This window comes from Brassica napus, chromosome A7 (genome assembly GCF_020379485.1).
Source record: "Brassica napus cultivar Da-Ae chromosome A7, Da-Ae, whole genome shotgun sequence".
Classification (NCBI taxonomy): domain Eukaryota; kingdom Viridiplantae; phylum Streptophyta; class Magnoliopsida; order Brassicales; family Brassicaceae; genus Brassica; species Brassica napus.
Genome location: NC_063440.1, coordinates 27804599 through 27817788, shown reverse-complemented (window position 1 = coordinate 27817788; position 13190 = coordinate 27804599). Strand labels below are relative to the sequence as shown.

General features: G+C 38.9%; 4 protein-coding genes and 1 non-coding gene across 15 annotated transcripts; 2 read left to right on the top strand and 3 right to left on the bottom strand.

Moving 5' to 3' along the window:
• Positions 1-135: 135 nt before the first annotated feature.
• On the top strand, positions 136-5473 carry LOC106354774 (toll/interleukin-1 receptor-like protein). 10 transcript variants are annotated; one of them, XM_048736416.1, is made up of 6 exons: positions 569-806; positions 1732-1882; positions 2073-3189; positions 3525-3827; positions 3894-4762; positions 5024-5473. In XM_048736416.1, exons 2-5 carry the CDS (start codon positions 1830-1832, stop codon positions 4749-4751), a joined length of 2331 nt encoding a protein of 776 aa, XP_048592373.1. In that variant the 5' UTR covers positions 569-806; positions 1732-1829; the 3' UTR covers positions 4752-4762; positions 5024-5473. The 10 variants fall into 10 exon arrangements, 9 of the variants coding, with proteins under 9 accessions (XP_022545202.2, XP_048592376.1, XP_048592377.1 ...); XM_048736415.1 differs by having other exon boundaries at positions 1727-1882; XM_048736418.1 differs by having other exon boundaries at positions 570-806; positions 1756-1882.
• Positions 5474-5576: 103 nt separating this feature from the next.
• TRNAR-CCG lies at positions 5577-5649 on the bottom strand. The gene has a single exon. It is a non-coding gene; the product is annotated as a tRNA-Arg (tRNA).
• Positions 5650-5820: 171 nt separating this feature from the next.
• On the bottom strand, positions 5821-8417 carry LOC106354773 (thiosulfate/3-mercaptopyruvate sulfurtransferase 1, mitochondrial). Of its 2 annotated transcripts, XM_013794803.3 has the most exons (12): positions 8155-8417; positions 7864-8034; positions 7730-7789; positions 7567-7629; positions 7340-7464; positions 7059-7221; positions 6917-6976; positions 6615-6673; positions 6430-6511; positions 6269-6332; positions 6116-6183; positions 5821-6031 (listed from the first exon to the last, which is right to left on the bottom strand). In XM_013794803.3, exons 1-12 carry the CDS (start codon positions 8257-8259, stop codon positions 5924-5926), a joined length of 1128 nt encoding a protein of 375 aa, XP_013650257.1. In that variant the 5' UTR covers positions 8260-8417; the 3' UTR covers positions 5821-5923. The 2 variants fall into 2 exon arrangements, with proteins under 2 accessions (XP_013650257.1, XP_013650258.1); XM_013794804.3 differs by lacking the exons at positions 7864-8034; positions 8155-8417 and having other exon boundaries at positions 7336-7464; positions 7730-7782.
• A 537-nt stretch (positions 8418-8954) lies between these two features.
• LOC106354771 (transcription termination factor MTERF6, chloroplastic/mitochondrial) lies at positions 8955-10488 on the bottom strand. The gene has a single exon (XM_013794802.3). The coding sequence runs from the start codon at positions 10226-10228 to the stop codon at positions 9107-9109; it is 1122 nt and encodes a 373-aa protein (XP_013650256.2). The 5' UTR covers positions 10229-10488; the 3' UTR covers positions 8955-9106.
• A 107-nt stretch (positions 10489-10595) lies between these two features.
• Positions 10596-12967, top strand: LOC106354769 (proteasome subunit alpha type-2-A). Its single transcript, XM_013794800.3, has 12 exons — positions 10596-10715; positions 10989-11058; positions 11140-11216; positions 11313-11377; positions 11511-11557; positions 11686-11761; positions 11857-11924; positions 12050-12119; positions 12219-12304; positions 12382-12444; positions 12523-12588; positions 12678-12967. The coding sequence occupies exons 2-12, from the start codon at positions 11018-11020 to the stop codon at positions 12724-12726; spliced, it is 708 nt and encodes a 235-aa protein (XP_013650254.2). The 5' UTR covers positions 10596-10715; positions 10989-11017; the 3' UTR covers positions 12727-12967.
• The last annotated feature ends 223 nt before the right edge of the window (positions 12968-13190 follow it).

The following is a 13190-nucleotide window of genomic DNA, read 5'->3' as shown; positions in this document are numbered from 1 at the left end:
TATTTTTATCAACTTTACACGGCTAATAATTGAAATCAGAGTGTCGGCTATAAAAATTCAACGACCAGGCCACCGCGTGGACCCCACACTCACACTAAGAACGGTGTAAATATTTTTTTTTTAAATTTGGTTTCACATTTTCCTAAACTGTGACCTAATAACGAATCTCACAAGCAAGCTTATCTTCTTCGTATGGCTCTGACTTTCCTCTTGGGCGTTTTCTCCTTCATTGTCTTCTGCTTAGGACTACGACGTCTCCTTCACTCTGACAAGAGAAAAAACCCAACGCATCTTCTGCATCATGTAACTTCCACAACTGCTGATGCTTCTCCATCTTTGCAGTCACCCTCGTTCCGGCCTTTGTGGAAGTACGATGTGTTCCTCAGTTTCAGGGGAACAGATGTACGCAAAGGCTTCCTCAGCCATCTCTACAAAGCTCTCACCGACAACGGCATCCACACCTTCCGCGACGACGCAGAGCTCCAGCGAGGGAACTTCATCAGCCCTGCTCTCCTCGGAGCCATCGAGCAGTCAAGATTCGCTGTCGTTGTCTTATCCGAGAACTACGCCAACTCTCGCTGGTGTTTACAAGAGCTCGTGCATATCACCAAGTGCGTCCAGAAGAAGCAGATGGAGTTGATCCCTGTCTTCTTCGGGGTTGATCCTTCACATGTCAAGAGACAGTCTGGAAACTTCGCCAAGGCCTTCGCTGAACACGACAAGAGGCCTAATAAAGATGCTGTGGAGTCATGGAGAAAAGCTATGGCCACAGTGGGATTCATCTCCGGCTGGGATTCAAGAAACTGGTGATGATCCATTTCTTACACAACCTTTTTAATTTATGTTTATTGGAACCACAAGACCATGATTAATGCACTAGCTTTTTAGTTGAAACCTAAGAAACGTCTCTTATATTCGCTAAGAGATTCTCCCTCATTAATCATGTCCTCAGGTTTCTCAAAAATTAAAAATAGATTTTACTATGAATAAAAGTAAGATATATGATATATTGTAACATTTATATACATTAGTTATCAAATTTATGTTTAGTCAGACTATATATCTATATAAAAAAATTCAAAAATTATTATCATTTACATTTGTCCACATGGGAGCTAGTGAGCTAGTGAAATCTAAGAATTCTTTTTTTTTTGAACAATCTAATGCATCCGCAATGGTGGACTCCTTCTTGGAGTCCTTATCATTATTATATTAATTTTTTTTTGTTTGAATAGTTAAGGACTCTACTCAAAATAATGTGTCCAATGGTGATCCCCAACTAGGAGTCTTTAGAAATAAATTTTTTTTTTAAAAAAAAATTGAAATTAAAATTTTATTAATTGCATAATTAAAAATAAATATACCAGAAAAGAGAAGTTTAAAAATGTATAAGTTTAAAAACTAAAAGTTTTTCAATTTCAATTTTTAAAAAAAATTATAAATTATAAGCTAAAGAATTTCTATTAGTTTTTCTTATCTTATGTATAAGTTTATCTTCTTAAAACTATAGGTTTCATTTAATATAAGTGTGATAGAGTTTAAAATATCTATGTTTGATACAAGTTTAAAAATGTTTACAAGTCATAGTTGAACACGCTAGGCCCTATAATATCAAGAGCCAAACTCGAGAACTCTGCTTCAAGATCCAACTCAATCGTGTCCCCTCCTCCGCTTCAAACTTCTTTCTCCCTTAAGAGTTTCTCAGATTTAAGTATCATTTTCTCAGAACAGCTCCACATGGCTCGATCCACACAGAAATCAATCAGAGAGCTACAAATCTAGCATAAAATCAGAGGAAAGGAAACGAAGAAGGAGATGGACAGAAATCAATGAGAGAGTCAAGCCGCCACGTAGACAAGGATTTGATCCTTAAATTCCTTATGTAAGGATCAATCCTTGTATTATGTTACTCAAATAATAGTTTTTTAATCTGATAAACATTGGATGTGGAGCTAAGGATCCTTAACGGACCCCCATTGCAGATGGTCTAAGAATCAATCTAGTATTTATATAGAGACACAGCAACTTCATTTTGTCTGAGAGATCATGTGATGTCTTTTTTTGTCATTTAGGAACGAGGAGTCAAAGCTTATAAAGGAGCTTGTTCAAGATCTCTCAGACAGACTATTCTCACCTGTGTCCACAAGTGATACTGGTGAATGGATCGGGATGAGTACACACATGAGAAGTATATATCCTTTGATGAGGGAAGACCCTAACGATGTCCGAATGGTTGGAATCTGGGGCATGGGAGGTATTGGTAAAACCACCATTGCTAAATATATCTACAAAGCCTTCTTGAACAAGTTCGATGGTGCTTGCTTGCTAGAGAATGTGAAAAAAGAGTTTAAACGACATGGACCGTCACATTTACGTGAGAAGATCTTGTCTGAAATCTTTCGCAAGAAAGACATGAACACATGGAACAAAGATTCCGATGTAATGAAGCAACGGTTACAGGGAAAAAAAATTCTTCTCGTACTGGACGATGTTGATGACATACAACAGCTAGAAGAATTAGCTGGAAGCTCTCACTGGTTTGGACCAGGAAGTAGAATCGTCATAACTACTAGAGACCGGCGTGTTCTTGACCAGCATGATGTGGAACGCATCTACGAAGTTAAGCCTCTGAGGACTACACAAGCACTTCAGCTCTTTAGCAAACATGCTTTCAAGCAGCCTCGTCCATCTGAAGATTTCCGTGAGCTCTCCCTCGACGTTGTGGAGCAGCTTGGTGGTCTTCCACTAGCTATTCAAGTCGTTGGGGGATCTCTATACCGTCGAGAGCTGGAGTTTTGGGAAGACAAACTGGATTTACTTAGAAACAACGGCGATAACTCTGTTTTCAGGGCGTTGAAAGTAAGTTATGAAGCGTTGGATGATATTGAAAAGAAGATTTTTCTTTACGTTGCGCTTTGTTTCAACGGAGTGTATATGGAACGTGTTAGAAAAGTACTAGACCTTTGTTTCGTGTCTTCCAGGAGACGAGTGTTACCGACCAGACCGAGCATTGTAGCTCTGATGGAGAAGTGTATGATTAGCTTGTCAAAAAATAAACTTTTGTGGGTTCATGACTTGCTCCAAGACATGGCTGAGGATATTATATGTGAAGGCAAAGATGAGAGGCCATGGAAACGTTTAATGCTGTGGGATTTTGAGGATATTAATCGCATTTTCTCCACCAATACGGTAAATAGAGATTCTTTCTCAAGCTCATTCTTACGCAATATTCAAAAAAAATCGCTAGACATTAACAAATTATTAATTTATTTTTTATATATATTTTAACTAGATACGAATTTGCAATAGTATTAGTTTAATTTAACATATTTAGACAAATTTTAATCAATTTAGACCAAATTTAACTAGTTAAAATGGTTTAAACTGATTTGCGTTGCATGGATGTTGTTCAAACGTTTCGTTATAACCAATTTACCGTCTAGATGTCTACACCAATTTTTAGAACGTTGCTCTTACGTCCCATTCTTGCATTTAGACGTTTGAATGTGTGTTTTAATCACTAGGGCGATGAAGCAATTGATGTTGAAAGCATATTCTTAGACATGTCTGAAGGAAATGAGCTTAGTATTACCCCTGGGATCTTCAAGAAGATGCCAAATCTCAAGCTGCTTGAATTCTACACTAACTCCAGCGTTCAAGAGAGCAGAACAAGGATGTTAGATGGTCTTGAATACTTTCCTACGCTGCGGTATCTTCGCTGGGATGCTTATCATCTAAAGTCTTTACCATCTCAGTTCTGTACTAGCTTTCTAGTTGAACTCAACCTCTCTCACAGCTCAATACAAACTGTTTGGAGTGGAAGTCAGGTACCCTTTTCACATCTACATGGTCCTCCTCTTGAATGAATCTTTAACTATGTTATTGTAATGCAGCAAGATCTTGGGAACTTACGGAGCCTAAACCTCATAAGCTGCAAGCACCTAAACGAGTTTCCAGACCTTTCAAAGGCAACTAATCTCGAGTCTCTCAAGCTCTCAAACTGTGACAACTTGGTGGAGATCCCTGACTCATCTCTTAGACAACTCAACAAACTAGTCCACTGCAAGTTGAGCAACTGCAAGAATCTAAAAAGCCTCCCAAACAACATCAACTTAAAATCCCTCAGGTCTCTATATCTAAACGGGTGCTCTAGCCTAGAAGAGTTCCCATTCATCTCAGAAACCGTCGAGAAGCTGCTTCTCAACGAGACATCTATCCAACAAGTACCACCATCAATCGAACGCCTCACTCGTCTCAAAGATATACGTCTCTCTGGCTGCAAGAAACTGATGAATCTCCCAGACTGTATCAAGAACCTAAAGTTCCTCAACGATCTTGGCCTAGCTAACTGTCCTAACGTCACATCGTTCCCAGAACTCGGAAGGAGTATAAGATGGTTGAATCTGAACAAGACGGGTATACGAGAAGTGCCTCTGACGATAGGGGACAAGTCAGAGCTCCGTTACTTGAACATGTCTGGATGTGACAAGCTCATGAACCTTCCTCCAACGGTGAAGAAACTGGGACAGCTTAAGTACTTGAATCTTCGCGGTTGCGTTAATGTCACCGAGTCTCCTAACCTCGCTGGAGGCAAAACAATGAAGGCTTTGGACTTGCATGGAACATCGATAACAGAGAAACTGGTTGGCTCCAACAGTGAAGAGCCTCCTCAGTGTGAAGTACCCGTGATAAGACGGTTCTTTATGAAGAACGTTCGAGAACACATCAAGAAACGCAAATCCAACAGATGATAAGGATCAAGGTAGTCTAATAGCATAAGGAAGTGGAAATAAAATATATAAATTTTATTTGAAATTAAACATACAATTAATGGTCTAAAATATTAATTTTATATTACTAAATTTAGAGTTTATAATTTTAGAAAGATAGAGTTATAAAATTTTAAAACTATTTTATAACAATGTTAAATATATAGTTAATGATTTTTTAAACAAGCTCCAATAAATAATTTGAGACGACACTAATAAGGATCACTTAATAAGACACGTAACAAAACTGCCAGGTGTAACACCTCCTTGGCCAGGTGTTGAGTTTCAAGAATATTGCATGAGTGTATATATAAGCTTTGGTGGAGACAGATAAAGATGAGATAACAGTTTAACAATGTCGGGAGCGCAAGGAGCAGAGCCGATGGGATCAAAGACGGCGACAACGTACGAGTCGGTGGAAGGAGGACAGAACAAGACAAAGCTTGATTTAAGGTCAAGGGAAGACGAAGGTGGAATTAAAGTTGATAAGCAAGAAGACAAGGTTCCTGAAGCTGCTGGTCTAGGTGGACCTGTCTTTGGCGCTGGTAAGGACGACAAGAAGCAGGATCTTGGTGTTACTGGCACTGGCTAAATCTCTTGTTTCTATAATGTAAAGTATGTGTTTATACTTGTCTTTTCACGTTAGTGTTTGTTTAAGAATCAGAAGTTGATGAATAAAGTAATATACGGGTCTTTTCTCGTCATGTTAATGTTAGTCTGTGTACACAAACGACATGTCTACGTACAAGATAACCTTTGTATGTCTTTTAAGACGAACGTGGAAGGCGCAAAAAAAATGCAAACATGCGACCACGGTGGGACTCGAACCCACAATCTCCCGCTCCGGAGGCGAGCGCCTTATCCATTAGGCCACGCGGTCATCTTGTTGTGTTCCTCTGTCTTACAATTATAGTAATATTAAGTCCATCTCTGTTTCATGATCAAAGAAGACAGAATAATAACCTTTTGCCATCCGACAGAGGAATAAAAAACAATTCATGTTCAATAAACACAGTCCTCTTTCACTTGAGGCAGATTCTAAGCAAAGCAATTGAAAAACAATGATTTATTTCAAGTTAAAAACACCATGGTTCATATTGTATGTGGCCAATGTGGCTTTTAATCTTGTTGCTAGTAGCCTTTCCAAGGACATTTCATGAAGAAGATTCAGCTCCTTCCCTGGGCAAGTCTGGTTCTGTTGCCCATTCAGTCCAGGAGCCATCATAGACTGGCACATCGGTTTTACCCAGTCGGTGAAGCCCCTAAGAGAGCAAGAGACCAAGTCAGACTCCTCTCCACCGTTTTACATTATGTAATCTCAAATAAAAGTGAAGTTAGTTAATTACCATAGCCAGGATGCAAGCTGTTACCCCAGTGCCACAAGAGGCCATAATAGGCTTGTCCAGTGAGATTTCTACACAAAAAAAAGTTTTAGGATGTCAAAACTTGGTTCAAATGGTGAAACTCATTCTTCAAGTAGAGAGGAAACAGTTTACTACCTTCTTGTTCAAATCGTTTCTTCACTTCTTCTGCTGGTAAGAGTGTTTGCGAAGAATCAAGCAGCTGCAGTGCAGAAACAAAAAAAAAATTCACCAGATTAACTCAGATGCAGAAGAAGAAGTGGAGGAAGGTGTGTTATAAAGAGCCCTTTAGAGATTACCTGAGGAAAGGGGACACATTTGCTTCCAGGGATATGACCGCTTCTTATTCCCTTACGCGGTTCCGGAGCAGTACCGTCAAACCTGTTACAAAAAGCGTGTCAAACGGTACAAATACAATTGAGTATGTGATGGAACTCTAGTGTAAGCAATTTATCACTTAAAACAGTGATAAAACCATTTGTACCTGGCTTTGGAACGTGCGTCTATGTGTTGATATGTCGGATCCTCCATGTTTTTCTTGACCTGTATGTGAAATTGACCAAAGGCAAGTATACATTTACTGAGTCAAAGTAGAAATAATATTTTTAAAGATTGAAATTGACTCTTAATCTGATCCACAAACAGGATATAGACGTCGAAGTTGGGTCATCTTTAGGACTCTTTTATGAAGATTTGAATTTACGGTTCAATAGACAGGATGATCCTAGAAGGAACTAAATCATAACAGCATCAATATGAAGACAAAACCGTTCAGAAAATGCCAACCTGATCAAGGGACCACACTAGATGTGGCTGAAACTTGGTCTGAAAGGTTATTGGACTGACCTGCAGACCCACAAGACACAAAGCTGTTACATTGAAAAATCTTCACTCAGAAAAATCTCACAAAACCACATCCTAGACTTACGGTTTGTCCTTGATAGATCTTCTCTATAGACTCACTTGCGGCACTGGCTTTCAGAATAGCATCACCTGATGCACTAGATTCAACATCATAACCTGAAGCACGCCATCTCGGTAGACCTCCATCCAGCACCCAAACTTTGTTGTGTCCAAAAGCTCTGAACATCCTGTGTTTAGAGTTTTAGAATAAAAGAGCACCCATCATTTTTTTTTTTTAAATACCTTAGGAAAGACACTGAACAAACCAAGAGATTTAAAAAGGACAAAGGAGAGCAAATAACTCACCACCATACACGGGCTGCACTATAGATCCCCTTAGCATCATAAACAACCACTCCGTTTTTGTTCTCAATCCCAAGAGCAGAACAACCAGCACCAAAAGCTTCCTCAGACGGCAACATATGTGGCAACTGTTACAGTATCATACAGTTATTTACATGGTCACCTTTATAGCAAACGCAGAAACTCACAAGTAAGAACTGTAAGTAAAGGGGGAAGATAGTGATTCTTACACTTGTTGATCGATCTGATATTCCATCCAAATCAAAGAAGAGAGCACCAGGAACATGAGCAACCTGTGGGAGAGAACAAAGTCTATGAGGATCCAAGTAGTGTACTAACTACTATTCAAACAGATTTTGATTCTTTACTATAACACAACTCTAATGCTCTCACCTGATACTCTTGGATGGAGTTCCTCTGCTCTTCTGGCATGTACCATGACGCATCCAAAACCTGAAGCAGAACAGAAACAAGGTAAAGGTTAAGCATAGCTGACAAGAGTCTCGAAGAAAACGAAGCGCAGTCACCTTCAAATCAGGCTCTCTAAGATTAGAATGGAGCCAGTCAACAGACACAACAGGCTCATTGGTTGGTACGGACGACGTAGCGTATCCAGCTTTCCCCCCAACTCCACTAGAAGCCATGGCTCTACGAGCCCATGTAGAGGAAGCTCCTAACTGAGAGAAGAATGATCTCTTCTGCAATAAAGAGGAAGACCAACCAAAATGGTCAAAACCACTGTCCAGTTACACAAACAGAGTCCCAAATGAAAACACAGTTGAGAAATGATTAAGATCAGAATTTCGATTACGACTTACACTCAGGAACGCGGCGAGGTTGAGTGTGGTTTCCGGAAGAAGAGAGGGAGTAATCAAGCGGCGACTTGCAGCCAGAAAGGCTCTGGAGAAAAGGGTCGAAGCCATATTACCTCTACAATGCCAAAGTTCTCTCCTTTCAGCTTGATTCTCTCCAGGGAAGAAGAAGAAGAAGAAGGATAACGCCAAGAGATATTTACCAGCTTTGCCAGCTTTTCATTAATGATCAATTGATCTCCTCTGCTACCTGCTACGATGTTTGGCCGTTACACAAACGTGATTCTTAGCGTTTTCACAGTGTGATACAGAGGAGCCCGGTTTAACTAATTGGTTAGGTCTTCAAATGTGATGACCAACCCGATATTTCAAAAACATGATTGAAAATTAAACTGAATAATTATTTATGCTCCAATTCAATTCAACTGGATCAAAGCTGGTTTAATATATTAATTTTTTAATAATGTTAATAAAAATCAAATGTAAAATATTATAAATTAATTTAGTTTTTTTTGTTCATATGGTTGATTTATAGATTTTTGATAGTTTTTATCCAATTCAATAATTTTGAAATCCAATTTGATTAATAGTCAAACTAATTATTAGATTTAGTCTAGGTACGTTATCAAAATCCAATTTGATTAATAGTCAAACTAATTATTAGATTTAGTCTAGGTACGTTATCAGTTCATGATCAAACCTGGTTCAACCATCATGATTGGTTCGGTTTTAAAATATTGGCGCTAACCGAACTAAACTACTTTTTTTTAGCAACACCGAACTAAACTTCAAAGAACATAATATTATGGTTTTGAAATCTGAAAAGCTCTTTATTTTAGCCACAATCTTGGCTTAGAGGAACACTATGGAGTAGCTCCTACAAAAAAAACTGGAAGGTCTTAACTCAGAAAGATACACAATGTTTACATCTTTAAGCAAACGCATTCAGAAAAGAGACTCAAAAGGGGAACCCTTTACGAACATACTTCTTAGATTCTACACCCAACCGTTTCACGTTTTTAGCTTTCTCATAAAACTCCATCAACTCCTCTACAACGTCTTCTCGATGACACATCACATAAACCTTCAAGAACCGTTTCTCGCTCATCCTCAGCGCTGTGGCAATGCTCACATCTTCCACCAAAGGCTTCATCCCCATTTCAAAGACCCTCTTCACCAAATCCACACGAGGCCTAATCTGAGTCTCGAGGTTGGCGAGGAGCAAGAAAGGGTGCTTAAGCACGGAACGAGCCGCGAGTTTCATCGTTGCTACGACGAAAGTCATGTTTCTCTGAACTTTCTCAACTGACAAAGTCAGAAGGATCGGGCATTTCCCACACAGACCCCAAATCTCTTCTTCTGACAACCCAAACTTCTCCAGGTTGGCGACTTTCTCTTGGATGGTCTCCATCCTCGTAACCCCGATGATGGCTGCAACGTATTTAAACATCTTGGAGTCTCTGGTGACCCCAGTTTTATGAATGTACTCGAGCTTTCCCTTGTTGAAGCTCGTTCTTGGAATCACAGTGGGACGAGACATCAACATTGCAACAAGATCCTTCTGGCTAAACCCCAACCCTCGGTAGAAATCTATAGCGGGTTTGATCTTGTCATCGAGGTCATACAACATGAGAGAAGGGTTCCTAATAATGGCTTTCCGCAACACCTCTTTTGACCCCAGAACGTCGATGAAGTAGTTGATTCTTTCGTCGAGGACGAGGTGAATACGAGAGCTGAAGAACTTGGGACGGCAACTAACAATCTTCACAAGGTCGGATGATGTGATTCCCAACGGAGTAAGAAGGCTGAGTTTGAAATCTAGCTGAGAGACATTGGCTCTCTGCAAAGCTGGTCTGCTAGTGAAAAGCTTTGAGATTTCATCGTCGTTACAGCCCCATTTTCTTAGAACTTCCAAAGGACTCAGTTTAGCACCACCAACGCGTTGTTCAGCTTCATTGGCGCATAACGTCGAACACCTGGTGGTGAAGGTGGCAGATAAGTGATTTCTTCTTACTAAACTTGAACTAGTGGAGAGTAATCTGATGAAAGCTAATAGATTTATCTTCCCCGTTGAATGCATTTCAATAAAAGAATAAACTTTCACCAATAATAAAACAACACAGGCAGTGACATTTAACAAGCGTAATCAGATGCTTCAAGAACTCTGAGAAAACAGTTTCACACCAACGATGAAGAGAAGGAGGAGGAAGCGATGGAGAGTGATCATGTGATGATGATGCGCACCACAGCGACTTTTCGGACCAGGTCTTGCGACGATTGTGTTCGTGTCCGAGCGAGTCTGAGGCGAGAGTTACTGTGGTCCGAAACATAAGTTGATTGTAAACTATTGGAGCATTCTGTAATTTTTAATAAGTGTCACTTACTGAAACGACGTCGTTTATAAGTGATGGACTATTCTGTAAATTTTTAAATAAGTGCCAACTTAGTAACGACGTCGTTTAACATTCTCAGTGCAAACTCTTTCTACAAGAAATCAAAAGCTTTTAACTTTCACTACTTCCTTCGTCTCTCTCTCCCTTCGTCGTTGCTCGATCCGTACATCGAAGGTATGCTATCATGTATTTTACGATAGAAAGTTCATTCCTTTGTTGAACCCAAATTGCGAATTGTAATCTGTTCATCCGGATTATAATAAAGTTGTTAACTTGATCGTTGAGCTCGATTTGAATCCTTTCCGACTCTAAATCCTGATTTGTTATCTTGTTATAGTGATTGGGTTTTAAATTTTAGCAGATTCAGCACCTTTTACGGTTCCAAGTTTTAATTTTTATTTTCTAGAAAATTTGTTAGAAGATGATATTATAATTGCAATGTTGCAGGTTTTTTTGAGGTGAGCTTAAGGTGTGCAATGGGAGACAGTCAGTACTCGTTTTCTCTCACTACGTTCAGGTATGAAATGAATCTCTTTTCTTGCATTTAGATTGGTTTCTTTGGAGATCTGATTTGGGTTGTGGTTTATGAAAACAACAGCCCATCAGGGAAGCTTGTTCAGATAGAACATGCTCTAACAGCTGTTGGATCAGGCCAAACATCTCTGGGAATCAAAGGTTTGTTGTCATTGACCTGTTGAAAACTCTAAACAAGAGACTCGTAAGGAAGAATTTTATTTTGTAGTTATGACTGTTTTTTTCTTTAATGCATAGCTTCAAACGGAGTTGTCATTGCAACAGAAAAGAAGCTTCCCTCTATTTTGGTTGATGAAGCGTCTGTAAGTTTCCTGTGTTCATCATGTTTCTTACAGTTTTATCAATTTTTTATTGCAATTAGCTCGTTTTCCTGCTTAATCTACTTGTGGAACTTCAATAGGGTTGTATAATTACTGTAACTAATGTCTGTTTCAGGTTCAAAAGATTCAGCATTTGACTCCCAACATTGGAGTTGTTTACAGGTTCTTCTTCTCCTCAGCTATCTGTACATCTTGTTTTGATAAAACAGATATGGATTTATAGCTTAAAATTTGGATTTGAGTGCTTAGTATCTCTCTCAATGCTAACTTTGGTGTTTGCTTCTGTGAAGTGGTATGGGTCCTGATTTCCGAGTTCTTGTACGAAAGAGTAGGAAGCAGGCTGAGCAATATAACCGATTGTACAAAGTAAATCTTCATTGTGTCTATTCTTATCTACTTTCTTGGAGTTAATAGAACTACTGCATGTATGATTAATCTTCTGAGGGGGTTTATCGTTGCAGGAACCTATTCCCGTTACGCAACTTGTAAGGGAAACAGCTACTGTGATGCAAGAGTTCACTCAATCAGGGTATTTAATACAATTCAAGAATCTATATGGTTACTTCCTCCTATTATGATCAACAGTGTTAAGAAGAGTTACTTATGAATCTTGCTTCTGTTTTTTTTTTACTTTCGCTGTCCTTTATGTAATAGTGGTGTGAGGCCGTTTGGAGTTTCTCTACTAGTCGCTGGGTACGATGACAAGGGTCCACAGTTGTATCAGGTATGTCCAACATTAAAGATATATATATATATAACCATTATTGCTCATCTTTTATAAAAAAAAACATCTTAGTATCAGAGTTTCATTTTCTTCACTTAGGTGGATCCTTCTGGCTCTTACTTCTCATGGAAAGCTTCGGCAATGGGAAAGAATGTATCGAATGCTAAGACATTTCTTGAGAAGAGGTGAGTGTGATATAATAATAATAATAAAGTATATATTCTTGGAAGCATGTCATGACAATCTTAGTCTCTCTTATTAGGTACACTGAAGACATGGAACTTGATGATGCCATTCACACTGCCATATTGACATTGAAGGAAGGGTGAGACGTTTTACCTAAAACTCAATTTAGTTTAGTTCTCTCTGTTTTCTACAATCCTAACATCTCTCTGTTTCACAGATTTGAGGGGGAAATCTCAAGCAAAAACATTGAGATTGGCAAAATTGGTGCTGACAAAGTGTTCAGGTAACGTCTCTAAACTAATAAATATCAAAGAATCTTTTGTTATATTGCCATCACAATGTCTGAAAAGAGGCTGTTGTTATTATGTGCAGGGTGCTAACTCCGGCAGAAATCGATGATTACTTGGCTGAAGTCGAGTAAACTTCACCTTGGCCGTGCAACAAAACCAGGATTTGAATCCCAGTACTATCTTTTGTTTCTTCTTGCTGGTTGCACAAACTTGTTGGTGGCTGGTGTTGCTTCTGTAACTCTTTTGGAACTTGTTAAAGACTCGAGACTCAATTTAGAATCTGTTTTCATTTGTTTAGATAAGTTCAAAATATCTCTTCATGTGAAATTTCAGAACTGAGAAAAGTAAATTAAAATTATTTAACCTGAGCCATTTTTGGATTACATAAGATTTTTTTTTTTAACAGATTTTATTAGAACTTGTAGCATCAACCATTACATAGTTGGCAGTTTATACAAAGACTGAAACAATTTCAAACAAACAAGCAACTAAAGATTCTAAGTTGGCTGTGGGTTCATTCCAGCTCCAGTACTCTCTTCAGATAACCAAACAACAATACCGCCAAAGATAGATGAAACCGGGAAAGAACAAATGG